At 40.0% G+C, this 20,083-nt stretch overlaps 2 protein-coding genes across 4 annotated transcripts in view; one reads left to right on the top strand and one right to left on the bottom strand.

The window, feature by feature from the left end:
- fancl (FA complementation group L) overlaps nt 1–9,911 on the top strand; it is a 31,880-nt gene extending 21,969 nt beyond the window's left edge. For both annotated transcript variants that reach the window (XM_088086552.1, XM_088086551.1), the window contains exons 11-15: nt 3,011–3,056; nt 5,845–5,926; nt 6,765–6,881; nt 9,245–9,316; nt 9,739–9,911. In XM_088086552.1, coding sequence (XP_087942678.1) covers nt 3,011–3,056; nt 5,845–5,926; nt 6,765–6,881; nt 9,245–9,316; nt 9,739–9,774 — 353 coding nt within the window. In that variant the 3' untranslated portion in view covers nt 9,775–9,911. The remainder of the gene's footprint in view (nt 1–3,010; nt 3,057–5,844; nt 5,927–6,764; nt 6,882–9,244; nt 9,317–9,738) is intronic.
- A 1,607-nt stretch (nt 9,912–11,518) lies between these two features.
- vrk2 (VRK serine/threonine kinase 2) overlaps nt 11,519–20,083 on the bottom strand; it is a 29,723-nt gene continuing 21,158 nt past the window's right edge. For both annotated transcript variants that reach the window (XM_042502074.2, XM_088086550.1), the window contains exons 10-14: nt 19,704–19,762; nt 17,314–17,492; nt 13,969–14,121; nt 12,698–12,913; nt 11,519–12,415 (exon numbers count right to left, since the gene is read on the bottom strand). In XM_042502074.2, coding sequence (XP_042358008.2) covers nt 11,924–12,415; nt 12,698–12,913; nt 13,969–14,121; nt 17,314–17,492; nt 19,704–19,762 — 1,099 coding nt within the window. In that variant the 3' untranslated portion in view covers nt 11,519–11,923. The remainder of the gene's footprint in view (nt 12,416–12,697; nt 12,914–13,968; nt 14,122–17,313; nt 17,493–19,703; nt 19,763–20,083) is intronic.

Here is a 20,083-nt window from a genome sequence, read left to right on the forward strand (position 1 = left end):
AATTTCATGGATGGAGACTAAGACTGTGCTGTATTTACATCTGGAAGCACACATACACACAAAAAAGTAAAATAAACAAGCCGACCATCTGTTCTTGTCTCAGGGACGCTGTCCTTTGCCGCCTTAGCTTTGATTAATTTTCAATGCTACATTCCTTTTATTAGGAATAGGAATGTAAATTAGAAAATGTATGAAGATATAAATGTATGTGTGTGTGTGTATATACAGCTCTTACAAGGTTAGGGCAGCATCTATGTGGTCTGAGAGGCGAAGCCAGCAAGTACCTCATACAAAGCTTCAGAATGGAAATGATGCCCTCGCTATCAGACAGCTCATGATTGGTAAACAGAGCAAATCAACATGCCATAGCAACACATCTCCAGGAAATAAAGCAGTTCTATTGACATGAATTTAGATCAGAAGTGTTGGCTTTTGATGCGTAGGTGTGATTAAGCACGGAGTAGCATTAGACAGGATTGGATTAACTCTCAAATTGCACAAATTGAAATTGCACATATAAATATGCCTAATGGAAACACGTAAAATTAAAAAAAAAAACCTGCCATCATATCACTTTTTTGGCTTTTGTAGGTCACATGATGGTAAGACTATGTGCTTGTCAGTAGGAATTGGCTCCCTCATGATGCAGCAGGAGCTACAAGAGCTGTTATTGCATCACATAACTGTTCAAAAGTTGAGCGGATCATTTGGAGGTTTTGAATCCACGATTCCTCTGTGAAATCATGGACTATCACCTCCCAGGAAATCCCTCATACGTGGCCGCTCACACATATAAGGGGTTTGCTTTCTATTATTGCTCACATAACACACCTACGTAGCCTTTGATTAGAAATAATCATGGCTAGTGTGGTGGCTGCAATAGAAATAAAGCTGCTAATGTGTTGAACATCCATCACCATGCTTCGTGGAACGTTATCACCAGAGGAAAAGTCGTAGGACATCACTTAGTGGAAATGATGTCATCTCATAAATGTGTCTTATCGACATTTCGAAAATATGGCTTAAGTTTTTGCGCAAACATCTGTCATGGAAACCTGCCCACAGTAAATATACTGTTAATTTCTTTCAATTTCATTTAATCTCGCAATCAACATTTTGGCTTCATGCACCATTTGGAAGCTAATGAACTGGGCCCCGCTGCCTATGCTGTATCCAGTTCTCTTAATACATCCATGGGTGGAGACTGGAGTTTGTTCACCATGTTTATACAGTAGCGTGTCCCGTCACTGAAATGAGCAGCGCCTCAAGCTTTCTCCCACCTGTTGCAGGTGGCTCCCAGTGCAGAGCATCAAAGAATCAGTAGAGACTGGAGGGTGGGCAGTGGGAACTATGGTTCTACGTGTTAATGCAGCTTGCTAGCTGTATGTCAGCAAGGCCAACAGAAAATGAAATAAATGGCAATAAATTTACACCACAAAACATTAAAATTTCACCACCACTAAATGGACTGTGCTTTGAAATGCAGCTCTAAAGCTCACTGAGGCAATGGAGCGCCGGACTAAAAGCAAAGACCTCTTGTATTTTACGTTACATTGTTTTTTATTTATTTTTTTCTTAAAAATTCACAGGTTAACCCTTTGATACCTGAGCAAATTGGCTTGATTTCTTTTAAAATCCTGAAAAGCGTAACAAGAAATGACCCAAAAATTAGCAACATATTGGTAAAAGTTTCACGAAAATCACAATAATCTGCAAAAATACAAAAATAAAAATAGAAAAATAGAAATTACATGAAAAAAGTGAAGAAATTAATAAAAATAAATAAATATAAATATGATCAATAAATATTTATATAGCCTAATTTTAAATGTATGTTTTCTTTATATTGTCTCTAATCATTTGATATTTTTTAAACATAAAGTCATTTATGGTCATCACGTTTTACTTTTTTTGCATCCTTACTTTTATTGTTTCTTTGATTAATCTTGCCATGGAAACTATGTCAATTATTTTTTTTTTTGTTAAATGCCCATAATATTTTCCAGAGCACAAAGTGACATCTTTAAACTCCTTGTCTTATCCAACTAAATTCCCCCAAAGTTTTCCATTCATATGGGCAAAGATAAAAGAGAGCAGCCACAAATGGGGACATTTGGGAAACCAGACCATGCACACATCTGTAATGTTTTCTTAGATTAGGTAAATGGTTAATTAAAATTTTTAGACCAATCGATGAATTGATTAATGCTGTAACAGTAATGGTAATGCCTGTGTCCTAAGCCTCGTTATAAGGCCCGTATCACTGCAATCACAAGCGTGTTTCCACATCTGCCAGCTGAGGATCAACCCAGGCAATAAATGTCAAATTCAGCCGCTGCTCTCCATTATTCAGATCAGGTCAGTGAGAAGTCATCCGGTGCAAACAAAAAGAGGAGTAACGCTGCTTCTTCACTGATCTCCGTGTCTCCACTGCTTGTGTTTGTTGTTGTCTGTTGTCATGTCAGAAGACTTGCTTCCAGAACGCCAAGTTTTCATTCTCACCACACCGACGCTGGAGCCAGCCGGCAAGCTTCAGCTTCAGCTTTCTATTTAAGTCCCCGTCAATTGTCGGCCATTGTTTCTGTAAACCCAAGGTCATGCAACTCCTAGCCTGTTGCCTAGCAATGCAACTCAAAAGATATTAAACACATACACACTTCAGCCACCAAGATGGGAGGCAGGCGGCGACCCTCAAATACGAGGGGTCGCGCAGAAATATTGCTTTTTGCATGTAGGAATAACAAATAGTGAAAGTGATGAGCGCTGCACGGAGACAAAGCTCCCCCGTGGAACAGAGGAAGCAGTGATGGTTCATATCTGACAGCAGTGACGCCGCCGTCTGTGGTGAACGGGGCCGTTGTCAAATAAGAGACGGCGTTTGAGGATATGCAGAGTATGTTTTGTCTAATAATAATGTCTCTGCAGGTGCTTGGAATCAAACTGAAGGCTTTTTATTAGCAGCACAGTTTACACTCAACACCAAATCATTACCTTTGTTGTGTCGTTACAGTGGTGACTCCGCTGAGGAATAAGCTCAACGCCAACATGCACCTCTGGTAAGGCTCTCTGCATCATCACCATTTGACTTGTGTCTGGACTGTGAGATAATGCAATATAATCATTTATTGAATCAAGCAATCAGTTTTCCAGTTATTGATAATATTTTCTGTTGTGTAAATCAGTGGGTTCCAACTGGTCCTGCCGCGGGGTCCAGATTTCCGTTTAGTCATTAGTTCAAGGTCCACAAAATGTAAACAACATGTTTGCTTAGAACACAAAGGAATAAAATATAATCTAAGAATAAACTGAAAGAGCACTTCAAAATCAACTAATTGAAACCTGAAGCGACATAACTTTCATTGTGCTGCTTTCAGATGTCTTTCCCAAGTATTTAAACTTCAAACCATGAGCACATTGGCATGTTTATTTTAAAAACATATATAAAAGTAGAACTGAACAATTTTGTAATAAAGGTTTCATAAGTTGCAAGAAATTAGTAAATTTAGAAAATTATTTGTTTTTTAAGTTGGGAAAAAGAAAAGAGCTGCGGAAAAACTGTAGTTATGATTATCACAATTGCATATTTAATATGATGTTACAAATTTATCTAAATTTTTAAGAACTTTATTGTGGTAATTTTTAACCTTTTTTAATTTTTTAAATTTATTTATGCAAATTTCAGGATATTTTCTTGCACTTTTTTAAAAATAATTTTTTGCTAATTTTTAGGTCATTTCTTCATTCCTTGCTCATTGCCTTCTATCCATGTTTTTGAAACAAATCAAGTCAATTTGCTCAGGTTTCAAAGGGTTCTAAATCTAATTCAAAATAAAACATATTTTTTACAAACTTGGCATGTTTACAAGTCTCTTGTGGTTCATTCAGAATGGACCTGTGACCCATTTTTGGACCATGGCCTCCAGTAGGGACAACCCTGTGCAAGAATATAAATGCTCAAAATGGCATAGGCCTCTTGCATAAGCTATTGTGTTGGCCCATGCATGGACTTTACGCACAACTACAAACCCCAATTCCAATGAAGTTGGGATGTTGTGTAAAATGTAAATAAAAACAGAATACAATGATTTGTGAATCCTTTTCAACCTGTATTCAGTTGAATACACTACAAAGACAAGATATTTAATGTTCAAACTGAGAAACATGGTGGCCGTCGTGTTCTCCTGGCCAAAGAGGAAAAGGACCATTGAGACTGTTATCAGCGCAAAGTTCAAAAGTGTGATGGTGTGGGGGTGTGTTAGTGCCCATGGCATAGGTAACTTACACATCTGTGAAGGCACCATTAAGGCTGAAAGGTACATACAGGTTTTGGAGCAACATATGCTGCCATCCAAGCAACGTCTTTTTCAGGGACGCTCCTGCTTATTTTAGCAAAACAATGCCAAGCCACATTCTGCACGTGTTAAAACAGTGTTGCTCTGTAAAAGAGTGCAGGTACTAGACTGGCCTGCCTGCAGTCCAGACCTGTCTCCCATTGAAAATGTGTGGTGCAAAACACGACAACGGAGACCCCGGACTGCTGAGCAACTGAAGTCGTACATCAAGCAAGAATGGGAAGGAATTCCACCTCCAAAGCTTCAACAATTCGTGTCCTCAGTTCCCAAACGCTTAGTGGTTGCTAAGTGGTTAGCTGAGTGTTGTTAAAAGGAAAGGTGATGTAACACAGTGGCAAACATGCCCCTGTCCCACCTTTTTTGGAACGTGTTGTAGGCATCAAATTCAAAATGAGTGAATATTTGCAAAAGAACAATAACAAGTTTATCTGTTTAAACATTAAATATTTTGTCTTTGTAGTGTATTCAACTGAATATAGGTTGAAGAGGATTTGCAAATCATTGTATTCTGTTTTTATTTACGTTTTACACAACTTCATTGGAACTGGGGTTTGTATAAATCAGCCTTCATTTTCTGCAGTTTCTTGAAGCTTTTTTCCACCAGCAGCGGTTAGATGTTCTCAGTGAAAAGCTAAATAGCTAGTGAAGCATTTAGCAGTGAAAGAGGCGAATATTTTCTCAGGAGTTGGTGAAGACCAAAACAGAGGTAAAAAGAGAGTAAATACCACCAGTCAATGCCACCAAAATGGCCAAAACATGAATTAATGCTGCAGTAAAAACAGTCAGTCAGTAGCTGCTAAAACAGCTGCTCACTAGAGCTTTTATTAAACAGGAAATAATACCTTTGTAGGGGACTATTTTCAGGTGCGGATTAAACCACATTTGCTGCTCTGCTGAGTATTTCTGGCAGGAGAATATGTGTTATTGAGTCAAAACAGATGACAGTGTGTGTGTTCATCATATTGAAAGAACATGTCAGCCAGTGCAACAGTGAGGCTTATTGATGTATATTTATTAGCTTTTAACAATTGAGTTCTATGGCAGAGAAAGAAGATATAACAGGCTCTGATGCACACACAGTACTTGTAGATACGTTCATAGTTGATTTTTGTCTTTTTATGGGATTTATTGACTTTGAGCATTTCATCCATTACTATTTTTTTTCATCATTATAAATCATGCAAACCAGTTCCCATACTCTGATTATCACTCACAGGAAAAAAACACACAACTGCACTTTATTTTCAAGTAAAGTCCATATTTTAAGTCTCACCACAGGTTTTAACATTTGCCTCTCTGCGTGACACGTCTGAGGAAAATCTCCCTTCACCGCTGTTCGGTTTGAAGCGGCAGAAATGCTTGTGCTTTTTTTATTCCTTTCTTTTTTTTATACCAATGGTGAAAGTCTCCTAATCATCCCCCAGTGTCTTTGCAGGCTCATTTGCATGTGGTTAATTAGTGTGTGAAGGAGCTGTCTGTGGTCTGCTGGCAGGAACCTGGACTCCAGCGTCTTGCACAACCTCCGGGATGTTTTGGAGATCGAATTCCCGTCACCTGCCACCCACGAAAAATCTGTATGTGACACAGTTGCCCCCTTTCCATTTCAAACATGTCCATTCCCATCACGATTACCTCAGTGAGCTGTGTGTGTGTGTGTGTGTTTACATCCATGCATGCATACTCCCGTTTGTGCATGTGTTTTAGCTTCAAGTTATAAGGGGGCGGACATACGCTATTGCCTATTTTTTCTGTTTATTTCCATATTTCTCTTTCTCTCTGTGTTTTTTTTTCCATGAGGTGGGCACAAATTCTCCTTTAATTGGGTTGTTTACAGAAAAGATCATTAGAATAACAAAGATGGCAGAATTCTCTGCACTATCAAATCGCTTTAATCACGCAAAACCATTTATCTCTCTTTTTTTAACACTCGTTCTTTCCCCTCCCCTCTCCGCGGATGGGTTAAAAGGGCGTCGTGTTTATCCGCTGTCGCCGCAGTGATTAATGCCTCGGCTTCATTAACATTCAGAGGAGTGCAAAAAAGTTGAGTTGACCAGATGTTGATTTTTTTTTTTTTTTACCTGCCATCCTCTCTCTTAATGGATAGCTCCAGAAAAACAGGAGCTTCTCATTATGCCAAAATGCAAACGAGAGCAGAGAGAAAAGTGTGTAACGGTGGGACTGCAGAGAGAAAGAGGGAAAGCTCGGGGTGTTACGGGGTGATGTCAGCACTGGAGTTTTAACTAGACTAGTTGTTTTACACTAAGTGGTTACAGAGGACCTGCCCAAATCTTAAGCATCTGTAGCCATCTAGTATGTGAGAAAGCATGCTGAATATTTATTCTGTGTGTGTGTGTGTGTGTGTGTGTGTGTGTGTGTGTGTGTGTGTGTGTGTGTGTGTGTGTGTGTGTGTAGAGCTTCAGTGTCGAGTGTGGGATCTGTTACTCCTATCGTCTTGAAGCTGCGATTCCTGATCAAGTGTGTAATGACCCTCGCTGTGGCCAGCCCTTCCACCAGGCCTGTCTGTATGAGGTACAAACACACTAATGTACATGTGTATACTTATATATATATATAAGACTAGACTTGGCGGTATAAGGTATATGATGGGTTAAGCCTGCTGTGCCTAAATATTCTCATATCTATTTTCCTTATTCAACATAGAAATACAACTGTACACCTTTTAAATTAAACTTTTTCTTGGTCATGGAAGACTGTTGAGGCTTAGATGCAGCGTTAACTGATCATAAAACATACATCATTCAATCGCGACAAAAACTAAATAAAACTAATCCAAACTGTTTGGTTACTGTTAGTAAATTCACTGTTCCAATAATCATCAGCTCTGGTTTGGTCAAAATAAATCCTTAATTCACAGAGTTGGATATAAAAAACATGCCATTTTGGTCATTGCTGGCCACCGGCTGTTTACAGTCCTGTAACTTCTCCCTCCACCCCAAGGTGTCACAATGTCTTTTAGCTCAGCTGCCTGTTCCACCAGAATAGATGATACCATAGTGGTGCCTGCTATGCACTACAAATAAGTTTAATATAAATAGGAGCGCCTGTATTTATGACGGTATTAAAAAACATACCTTCAAGATTTCTAAATACCCTGGTATACCATGCCACAATACCATGATACCACCCAAGAGATGTCATCACTTCATTATTTTATCCTGCAACACGTTTGTGTGAATTTTTGTCATAATTACTGTATGATTTCTTGTGTTATGGCTCAAAACATGTTTTGTGAGGTCACAGTTAACTTGATTTTTGACCACCAAATTCTAAGCAGATCATCCAAGGGGACAAGTAATTACCTTAAAGCCTTTTAATAATATTGCCTTCACAAATATGGGACAGACACAAAGTCACAGTGATGTTGACCTTTGACCACCAACTTCTAATCAGTTGATCTGTGACTCAAAGTGGACATTTGTGCCAAATTTGAAGAAATTCCCTCAAGATGTTCTTTAGATACTACATTGACATGAATAAAATGGATCAAAGTCACAGTGACCTTGACCTCTGACTCGTCAGTTCCTTATTGAGTCAAGTGAACGTTTATGCCACATATAATAAACTTCTAATATTACTGTCATAAAAATGTGACTGATGCAAGGTCACAGTGATCTTGACCTTTGACCAACAAAACCTAATCAGTTCATCACTGAGTCCAAGTGGACATTTGTGCCAAATAGAGAAATTCCCTCGTGATCTTCTTAAAAGATTGGTGTCATGAAAACGAGACCGATACAAGGTCACAGAGACCTTGACCTTTGACCAGCAAGATCTTATCAGTTCATTATTGAGTCTAAGTGGATGTTTGTGCCAAATGTAGAGAAATGCCTTCAAGGCCTTCTTAAAATATTGCTGTCATGAAATTGGGACTGATGCAAGGTCACAGCAACCTGGACCTTTCACCACCAAAATCTTAGCAGTTCATTACTGAGTCCAAGTTGACATTTGTCCAAAATGTAAAAAAATCCCTTGAGCCTGTCTTGAGAATTAGATGGACGGACAGACAATCCAAAAACATAATAGAAACTAATTTAATTTGAATTATCATTGACTCAATGACTGGACACAACCTGAGGTGGTTTGTGCAAAAAGAATTTTTGTAATCCAATGGCTAAGAAAAAAAAGTCTGTTACCATGTGCAACGAATGCTGTGTTTTTAGTCAGGCAACCATAATACAATGCTGGTTTTAGTGTAGCTTCACATGTTACTTTCTGTCCTTTTAGTTCCACCCACAGTGAATTTCATGTCATTGACAGCCAATTTTGCACTCCCTGTAGTGCATGTACATTACTGTCACAGATATATAAAGAAATCAATGTCAGTGTTGTAATGTTGAAGTGAGCCGGGTCGCCCATGTTTGAATGTAACAGCGAAGAGCTGAGCTGCTGGGAAAAAAAAGACACTGGTACTTTTCAGGCGGGGGACAAATGGTTTTAGTGTTGTGCAGACTGGACTATTAGCTCTGATACTGACAGCGGAGTGAGAGCTGCAGCGTGCACAGGGCTTTCTGCTCGCCACTCAGAGGTAAGGAGAGGGATTGTTAAGGTGGACTGGTGCGGCTTCACAACACGGGAAATGAGCTCCGTGTGCCGGAGCGTGGATTACTTTGTTTATACACTCTGTATTCAGCGAGCCGACACAGATTGACATTTCTTTTTTAAAGAGTGGAAAAAGTGGCATTGTAAAGTTCCACGTGAAAGTCCTTAAAATCCTTCAACTTGTCAGATAATCTTGAATATACCTTTAAAGGGTGCATTAATGAGTGTACATTGAAACAAGAGTTCTCGTCACTTGACACTGACACATCAGATCCAAGGTAATGATTTGATGAAGTGGTCTTTTCTTCCCCTCCGTCCTTCTCTTCCTTCAGTGGCTGCGAGCGCTCCCTTCCAGCAGGCAGAGCTTCAACATTGTTTTTGGAGAGTGTCCTTACTGCGGCAAGGTATGTGTGCACCTCACCGTGTGACTGACAGCTGCTTCCAGTGCTTCATAAAGGCCTTCGCCGGCGAGTCAATAGACATTCGGCATACTTAATTAGCATGGCTCCATACATCATGTGACCTTCTCTGTACTGAAAAGCGTCTCAGTGAGTTTGCAACAATGCGCTGCATTCAGTCACGCTGCTTCTCGTGTGATAAAGGAGTAAGTAAAGTATGTGATATCTGTGAATACCGCACGCCATTGATTCAAAGAACGTTTGATTTGCGTGCAGGATTTGGAGTGGATTTGGAAGTCCTTCATGTGCTGTCCAGTCAGAAATAAGAGCCACTTCATTTTTTTCACAAAGCCATCCTTCACACCATATTTATTAATATTTAACATTTAATATGATGAATAAAACTCTCAATTTTCATTCTGTTGCAGCCTATTACTGTGAAAATGACGGCCCAGAAGTCCTGAGAAGAGGCTCTGTGTTCCCGTCAGTGCCGTGTCGACTTTGGGAAACAGCTTTGAAGATTCGTAGATTTTGGATTTGCACGCACATTGGACAATATTCGCCTTATTGGCCTATCAGCAAATAAAATGACTTTCACAAATGGCAGTGGCTGATATTTTTCTGTTGTGTCACATCAGTTTTGCACAGGCTAAAAAGCAGAGCTAAACTCTAACTGTCCTGTAGTCTTAGGGACAATAGACATGTTTGGGACCAACGGATCTTCCCCAGGACACCTTCAGGAATAAAGGATACAGTGAACTTAATACTGACACATCGGGGGAAACACTGTTGTTTGAACAACAGCTCTGTATTGACCTCCGCAGGAGGAGAGCTAGTTCATGTTAGCAGTTAGCAGTCGGTGGCAGGAACTAACAGCTTGAATTGAGCTGCATTGTGACGCATTCAAGCTCTACTCTGTAAAAACAAGTTGTCACAAACTGGCTCAGTGAATGTGACAAGGAGGGACAGACAAAAACAAACAAAAACCAAACCAAAACTTTATAAAGCCATAAAGCTTGATTCAGTGAATATGAGTATTGGGTGAAGGTATGGTGTAGTATGTCGCTCAACAAACCATAAAAAAACCTGCTGGTGCTCAGGTGTCAGTCTGTCTGTGAAAGAGCGTCTCTTCCTCTCTGCTCCTCAGCTCCCTTATATTCCTCTCTGCTGATCGCTATCACCTGCTGTGACAGAGAGAGGAGGAGCAAACGAGGGAGAGAGAAACAGAGCAATCACGCCCACTGAGGTGTTCACATCAACTCACCTTTTTAAACGTGCCTGCTCTCCGTAATCTACTGCTGTTCAACTTTTATGTATTTTTAAGAATTGTTTTTCACTATATGTTGTTTATTTTGTTTGCCCACATTTATAATATGAGGTTTTATGCTGTTTCACTGCTGATGTTTTTTGTAAGTGTCCTGAAAGGCTCTCATAAATAAAATGTATTATTATTTTTATTATTAACATATATTGTTCAAAATCTGATAAATAGATAATGCCATAGTATAGTATGTTCAAAATTTGACAAAAACGTCACAGTATGAGTGAAAGGTGGCTTTTTGCGTTGGTGTCTGAGGCCAAACTCACTAACCAAGCAGCCGTATATAAGCAATCAGGAAAGAGAATGAGCTGCTGTGGCTCACTCATCTCTGCTTGAGGCTTCTGAGGCTACATTACTGTAGCTGCTGTGAACTCAAGGCACAGTGTGTGTTTCAGGAGTTTTTCCTTGGCTGATGTGAAGGTCTAAGGCCAGAGAGATGTCGTACACTGTAAAGCCCTCTGAGGCAAACCATGTTGTGTGATAATGGGCTTTATAAATAAAATTGACTTGACTTGTGTGGAAGAATACACGATATCCGTGGTCTTACTGCACTGAGCGTCCATTGTGAGTGTTTACAAAGAAGTGCAATGCTTTTTTGTGATTTTTTCTCTTTTTTTGCACACAGATTGAAGATAATGTTAATCTAAGTGACTGTCAAAGAATCACAACATGCAATACAGAGAAACACTACAATGGTCAGTTTGTTCATATTTCATGTTAAAAAAAAGAGGAAAAAACTCAACGTGTAGGTCAGAATAAAAGTTTGATAAATAGCAGATAAGACGGTCATCGGGTTCTTGCACTTCCTGGAGGAGCCTTTCAGTGTGTATCAGAATAAAAATATGACAACAACAAAAAACTTAAACTAACAACAACAAACACTGATATCAGGTATCAGCTAAGTTTTTTTTTATTCTTTTTATTTCTTTTATTAAGCATTGGTATCACATGATCAAATTAAATGCCATTTTTTGTGGACTATGCAGATGCATGTATAAATTATTTTTTGGTCTTTTGAATATTGCTCATATTTAACATTTAGTGCAATTATTGTACTCCACTCTGTATAGATTAGCATTTTTAACATATGAGGAGCATTCTTGTTCTTATTTATTATTTTTTGATTTTCTTTTTTATTTCTCTCTCTCTTTTGTTCTGGAATTAGATATAATTGTGTGTTGTTTTGTGATTGCAAAAAGCTGTTTCTAAATAAAAATATTGTGGAAAAATCCCTCAGTATCTCACTGGGTGCTTCCCCAGTTGATCCTGTTCCTACCCAAAAACGTTCTTGTTTAAAAAGGTTTAAAAGCACTTTGGCAAACACCAAGAGCAGCACCCAGGAAAAGGAAGACGACCAAAAAGAGACACCAGGAAAAGAGTCCTTTCCTCTGAATGGGACCAGCTTCCTCCTGTGGGCCCCTGTGAGCAGACCCTTCCCAGTCACCAAAACACTGTCTGTGTTTACAACAGAGGTTGCCGTGGCAACACTGTCTGTGGCTGTAGCATGCTCTGTAGTGGAGCAATGGCTGGGCCTGAGGGGTCGAGAGGTGATTCTGGTGAATTTGAGGACAGTCCCAGTTTGGACCTGTCCGTCCTCGGTTGGCATACTCATCGTAGGGCCACGGCCTTTCGTCCCATTTCTCCCAGAAGTCCGTGTGCGCTCGCTCCTCTGCATCACAGTTTGCCAATATGTGATTTCTTCTTTGCGAGTGTAGTCCTGCGCGTCTCTCTGAGGTCACGGTGAAGTCATCTGTTTTCCCGCTGCTCCGTTTGGGTTTAGTATTCTGTTAAAGAGGTAATTCAAGCATTTGCTTTTTTTTTTTTCTTTTTTACAACTGGCAGGAGCCTGAACAATACTATTCTACTAGATGTGAATGACTGATTTCCAACTGAGCTCTTTAGTCTCAACAAATCTTTCAAAACATCTTTTCAAAAGCTTATTGACGATGAAGTACTTGGTTTGGATCAATTTTTTCTTTTAAACTAAGGTGTTTATACAGTTTAATACAGCAAAATAAGAAACTCATACGAGGAGCCTGGCTGCTCTGGGGTCTCGGGTCTCACACCTGTTTGGGCTGGGGTCTGGGGCCGATCGGAGGGCCTCTCAGATAGCATGCAGGGATAGGTCTGGATCTAGCCTCCTCCTCCTCCTCCTCTTCCTCCTCCTCCTCTTCATCCTCCTCCTCTTCATCCTCACTAACACTGTCGTCCTCGTTATAAGTGGTAGGGCCTCGCCTTGGCCTCAGTGATCTGGCAGGAGGCAAAGCGCCAACATCTTCCTGCTATGATCAAACAGCATAAAAAAGCAGCTTATTACTGACTCAAATATAAATACATCTGTCTGGCTTATGTTCTCCCGTTGATTGCGATGATAAGGATGGACATGTATGGCAGGTGTGGACACATTAAGTTCTGTTTTTTTCTTTTACTATGATTAACTAACCGCACAAGTGCACTCTGGTTTTTGTGAAAAGTTTAATAATTATTTAATATTTCAGAAGCTATCTCGTAATTTCTATATCTATTCAAACCCATAGTGCACGGCATGGTCAAAATACAAGAAATATTGCTTTAACAACAAATATTACCTAAACAAGGGCAGGACGTTCTTCAAAAAAGCACCTTATTTAAAGATAACTTTTGGCTTATCTAATTGTACTAACAGAATTCATTTAAACCCACTTTCACAGACTGGTATTTGTATAACTCTTATTTAATATGTATGTAAGTGTGTATATGTATGGGATTTGCATGGGTGTACGTGCATGTACCTAAATACGCATACGTGTATATATGTGCGTGTGTATGTATATTTGTATGTATGTATGTATGCATTATAAAATAATAATTTCTCTTTCTTGACCCAATTTGGCTAGTGTTTTTTTGGATAATCTCAGGACTGACACATCGAGACAGACAACCAGTTAACCAGAGCTGCATGTCTTTAGACCATGGGAGGAAGCTGGAAAACCCGGAGAAAACCCACTCAGACACAAGGAGAGCATGCAAACTCCACTCAAAAGGGCCCCTCAACCCAAGGTCCAAAACCCGCCCCAACCCACATTTAAACCCGGGACCCTCTTACTGTGAGGCGACAGTGCTAACCAATACAATTATGTTCCAAAATTATTAAAATTTTCAAGCACTTTTCCCAGGTCATTTCCTCATTTTTTCTTTAGTTGCCCTCTTCCCATGTTTTTGAAATAATTTAAGGCAATTTTTAATGGCTTAACTGGCAAAGATTAAAATAAGGAAACATCGTCAAGGATTTGTCTTTCAGTCGCCGAGCTGAGAGGCTGAGTTAAGTCGATGGACAGCAGATTGTTTCGGACGTTACCTGTGTTTGAGGTTTACTGACGGGTGGTCCTCTTTTGTAGCGAGCTGGCACTGGTTTCAACTTCATCGTTTCTTCTTGTTCTTCATCATCATTATCATCAACCTCCGTTACCACAGCCTTGGCTTTGGAGGGCCCTCTGGCTCGTCCTGTTTTCTGTCGAGACAATGTTTCAATGACGTGATCTGTGTCCTTCCTGCGCTCCAGCATTTATGCAGCACTCAAATATCCTTTGCATTATTAGGCTGTATGGATGTATAAGATACTGCTATATTACCATGTGTTTCAAATATCTGCAGAAAATTGAACAAATGGTCGCTGGTTTTCATTCAGATAACACTAAAGTGTAGTTTTGGGTTTTTTTTGATTAGTTTAAAACTTTGGCTGCGTCACTCTAATCATCAGTAAAATAATCATATATTTATCCAACATTAGTGGCGAGTGATTTAGTGAACGTGCCCGCTGAGCGGCCTTTCTCTCTGCTGACATTTACTCTCCGCACTAAACCGCCAGTAAATGGCCACTTCTGTTTAACTAGGGATCAAACTGGCCAGCACTTTAGCATGGAAATTAAATGACACAAGGAGAGGAGAGGAAATCAGGAGCATAATTGGAGACACCCTGTGCTGTGCAAAGTGTGTGTCATCAACTTCTTCAAATTGGGCCATTGAGAGGGCGCTCGCCGGGCCCGAGGGGTCAAGAAGTGATTCTGGTGAATTTGAGGGGAATCACGGTCCTCCTCCAGCGTTAGACCCGCACAGCCCGGGTTGACATACTCGTCGGGAGGGGCAGGAGCAGGTTAACCCTCCCCTTTCCTGCTGTCACGTTCCTCCTCTCTGGGGTTAAGAGACTTGACGGAGGAGACGGGGATCTTTGTGACCAGCACTGGAGTTGTTAGATGTTCACTGAATGCAAAAATATTTCAGATAAAAATATTCCCTGCCAGTATTTATGTTTTTAAACTGAAAAAAACTGACATCAAATGCTTCAAACTAATAACAAGTGTTCACACTTTCTGCAGCAAGCACACACACGACCCCTAAAACACTGCAACATTAACAGACTGTGCACCGTATGTGCAGCATAATGTACCATATGTACACTGCACACTGCTTTACTGTCTACTGTATGTGCTCCATATCATTCAACAGAAAGAGTATTAATACTTATATATAATGCTGCTTTCACATGATCTCGGACATATTGTATTTACAAGATCCGAGCACATGAGCGGCCCTCTAAAGTTGCAATTACAAGTGGGAAATTGGGAAATTTCGATGATACTTAAGTTTGCGAGTTGCGTGACGTTTCAGGGCAGCAGAAATGGCAGAAAGCATGGAAACAGTGTCAACAACTGATGTTAAAAAAATATATATTCCACTTCTACTTTATTCTGCTCATGGAAGCAGACAGTTTCAAATCAAAACACAAGTTATTTGCTACATTACATTGCATGATGGAAAACAGGCAGAGAGAAGAAAATCTTATTTTATCAGCCCTTTTCTCAAAAATAAATCAACAAATAGAAAGAGATGGTCTGTCTGTCAGTTACTTAGCAGTCAAAGCTTACAGAAAAATGAGAGAGAGAAGAAAAAGAATCAAAAGCCAAGCACAGAAACTCACCATCAATTTAAAAAAAACATTATCTGGCAGCTGTATATTGTTTTAATTATTTTCTCTTTATACATTTTCTTGAGCTGAAAGATATTGATATTACCCTTTCAATCATTCTCTAAAGAAATCATACGTTTGACACCACATACTGAAATAAATATTTGCTTTTAAATAGTTTGTGCATAATGATTTTAAAATTAAATTTCCTTCTATTATCCTCATCCTTTGACCTAAAACTATTTTTTGTATATTTTGTTCCTAGTAGATGTGATTTACTTTAAGTAGTTAGACATTTTTGTGTATGCATCTATTAGCTGTCACAAGCAAACTTTTAACCATAAATCATGCCAGGCGAGAATACTAACATTGATAACAACATTATTTAATATCACGAGTCGTCGACTTGACGTCATAAATGCATAAACATGTCGATCAAAAGTTAGTGTTTGGTCAACGGTGAGAAACTTTTTCATTAATTCATGTATTAAATATACATTTTTGATCACAAAGTCTAACACAGTGTTAATGTTAATTGTTGTCCATGTAGAGTGACGTACATTAAATAAAAGTATAAATTATCATATTAAAAAATAAAATAATATATAAAAATATAAATACACTGGAAAAAGCTATTAACCTCTTGTTTAAGGGCTCTTTAAAGCTTTAAAGCTTCTTTTTTAAGCTTTAAAATGCGCCCCATCTTCTTTGTAGCTTCCATGTTGTTCCCACTTTATGACCTCAAAGCACATGAACACAATGAAGCCGGAAGAACGACTTCCCAACCCGGAAATTACGACCTTCCAACATCACATGAACGCAGCTTTAGTAGCGCCCTCTTAGTTTCTGACATCAAACACTGTGTGAATGTATCAACTTCTGCTGCTGTTACAATGAAATATTCATGGGCAGCAAATGATTGTGTGGGCCAACCGAGAATGACATGATAAGCGGCGCTTTGCGAGGACGTTTTGATATCGGGGGATGTGAACATGAGGGAGAGAGATTCTCACAGCAGGGTGGTGATGAGGCCCTGCTAAATTTTCTTTGTGACTATTTGAATTGAACCGATAAAGAAGACAACTTAAAGAAGTACTTCACTGATGTAAAGAGAGTCCTCACATAAAATGCGGCTGTCTTTGTAGTAGAAAGATACAAATACTTTGGTGTTACATGACCAGAGAAAACGAAGAAAAAGGACTGAGGTATTGGCTTTTGCTCAAGAGGTAGAAAACCTACAACTACCAGAATGCACTGCACTGTACTGTACTGGAGCAATAAACACTTCCCCTGCACTTTCACACAAAACCCACCAGTGGCGGCTTCATTCTGCTCCTGTGTGTGATTATACACTGCATCGCAGCATCTCATAATCAAAAGGGACTAAATTTCATGCTTTTCCCAGTTTGTGGACATTTCTGACCGCCATTTTTCTTTTTTTAATTAGCTGCTATGCTAACAGCTGCTTTTTAAATCTCCTGCAGTGGGGTCGCACACATAAAAATGTCATCAAAACGTCACACTCGTGCTGCCCATGGACACGTATTTCCAGCTTTACATTTTACACAGACCTCATTTCGGGGCTGTTCCTACCTCCTAGTTCACTCTATCCCTCATTTCCGTGATTGGGCGTTATGTACAGAACGCCGTAATAATATAATAGTGATATTCCAGCCTTGAACAGGCAGTGTAAATGTGGCTTTAGTCACTAGGCCCCTGACATTGTCATGGTCTTACCTTGTCCCTGGTGGCGGGGTCTTGTATCTTGGTGGTTGACCCCCCTGCAGGCCCTTTCGGCATGGAGAAGTCGAGTCTACCCGTGGTGCCAGTGGCCAGCAGCTGCTTTACTCGCTGGTAGTTTGGCTTTTCTTGGTAGTCCAGAGTTTTCACATAACTGAGGAATGCAGCCACCTCATCTGACGACAAAAACAGGAGTGAATGTCACACAAACTTTCTGTCAGCATGTTTCACCTTGGAGAAAATAATGAACCGAGTCAGATCAATCAGACCATTTGATGACAGTGGTATGATTTAACTGAAACTTTTAGCTTCAGTGATGCTGAATCTTCTTTATGAAACCATTTCGGGGACACTTGAGTCATGCAGCAGCAAAGGCAGGATGAGCCTGAAGGTCTCACAATCCAGATAATACTCTGGCTGGCAATGCATCTCCCAACACAGAGTAGATTAGGCATGCACACAGCTATGGTTATGCATTGTGTGTGTGTTTGAGTGTCATACACAGCCGTGATGCATCGCACACTGGCCGGACGACGTGTATGACACATACTGCGGCAAAACTTGTATCTCGCACACACACACAAAGAGTTGATGCATACCCCGGCTCTTATCTGTGGCGGACAGCCGGGCCTCGTCAGCAGAGGAGCACCCGCTCCCAAACATACATCACACACTGAGCTCTCAACACAGGTGTGACCTCTCTGTACAGAGAGGTGAGATAAAACACGACAAACTTTGAAAGGTGTGTCAATGGGACAGCTGTTTAATTGGTACAAAGTTACTGAGGAGCTTCAGGTAGCTGAGCGACAGACGCAGTCTTATTCTTTGTCATAATGAAGATTCAGTCTTTATGTTGTCTGGACTTTTCAGCCTCCGTCTTAATTCTGTTGAACTTGGAAAATACCTTTCTCACACATCTTTTGCAGTATAATCCAAGTCTCTTACTTTACAAGTACTTTCCCAACAACAGACTGTATAATCAATGGACGTAGTGACTGTGACGTCACCCATCGGTTTGTGTACTATCGTTTTTGAGCCGAAAGTCCGGCATTTCCTTTGTGGATTTTTGGAGTCAGAAGTGAGCACATTTTGACACGAGAATGGAGCTATGGAGGAGTCAGTGGTGGATCTAGCTGAGAAGCTGAGGACACCATCAGCAGAGTCTGTCCCCTTGTACAGTTGTCATAAATGTTGAAATTAGTGATAGAGACCAATACATTGTTTTTTTTTTGTTTTGTTTCATTTTTTTGTATCAGGCCGGAAACATTTATTTCTTGGGCTGCCCCTTAAAAAGATGAAGAATCGAATCCTCAGTCGACTGAGATTACTACAAGTCAAGCTGTTGGTTTTTGTTTTTTCTTGTACTTTTGGGGCTGTTTTGGTCTCCAGATTTTGCTGCGGGGTGAGCCCTCTTGACTTTCATGCTAAACTGGTTCAAGCAGAAGCGGACATGCAGGCAGCGGCATGGAGGAGTTACTCGGCACAGAGGGAGAGTCATTTGATTTATTATATGAATGCCGCCGTCACATTGAACGTCCAACTGAGCCCAGTTAAAACGATATATAAAAATTTTATATGGAAAACGAAACAAATTGTCAAATTATCATATTGAACAGCTAAATTGACTGGCATAATTCTGAGTTGAGTATAGCCCTATGTGTTTCTGCTGTAAAGTTTGGCATTTTAACATGGTAGTCTCTGGGGAATTACTCTGTTTTTGAGCCAGCCTCTTGAGGCCATTTGAAAAGTTGCAGTTTTTGGCACTTCCAAATTGGCTTAATTTTTAAGTAATGTCTTTCTCTATCTATGCGTTTCCATACTCTTTGTGTCTGTGGTGATGGGCATATGAAAATGTGGAAGTACAATCTGTAGCTTGAGCAACTGCCTTACAGCCATCTGGATGACGCATTTACTGGATTTGAGCTGACAAATCAAGCACGGAGATCTGGATACTGGTAAGACGGAGGAAAGCTTAAGTTTATTCACACATATTACCCACATTCTTATGGTACAAAGCTTGTTGAAATTGAGCTAAGTATCCCTTCAATGTCAGTTGACAAAATAGGTCATGAAAAACATGAGAAATCAAAACTTACTCTCAAGGACGTCATATTTTTCAGTACTCTATTTTATGCATGGAGACCTAAGCTAAAATATTTGGTCAGGGCATACAGGAAGAAAGAACAATAGCTAATACTCATATATTTTGTGCATGTCAGCCCCACTGCATGAATTAGCTGTAGCTCTGACTTGAACTCTGGATCTCCCATTAAAGATCAGAAGATTAGACACAGATGTTCTTCTCTCCTCCACAGACTCGTCGTCTTATTTCCAAATTCTTAGTTTAATTTAACAAGTGTAAAAGATGTCCTGTGGCCCAGGCTTACCTGTGCTGGCTCCACTCACTGACAGCTGCCGAACTGAGCCTGGCAGATTATCCATCAGTCTGTGAAAGGAGTGAGAGAGGATAAAACAGAGAGGACAGAAACATGAGAGACGTAGGTCTGAGGTGGATGGCAGGGTGGGAAGAACGCAGCAGCAGAACAAGCTGAATCTAAGTCAAAGTAAACTGTCCGACAGGAAGTTCATAAAAAAGTGACAGCAAGTACAGTTATTTGTTGTACTTATTATACCGTGTTCTAACTGCAAGTGAGCGTCAGATGTCACGCCATATCGTGTTACATCGTATGCTGTCTGTCCACACCGCATCTGTTAAAATGGAACTTTGTCATATTATGTAAACAAACCACTTACCTATCAGCTGTGC

Source organism: Plectropomus leopardus, chromosome 13 (assembly GCF_026936395.1).
Source record: "Plectropomus leopardus strain MGB_pleo_1.0 chromosome 13, ASM2693639v1, whole genome shotgun sequence".
Taxonomy (NCBI): domain Eukaryota; kingdom Metazoa; phylum Chordata; class Actinopteri; order Perciformes; family Serranidae; genus Plectropomus; species Plectropomus leopardus.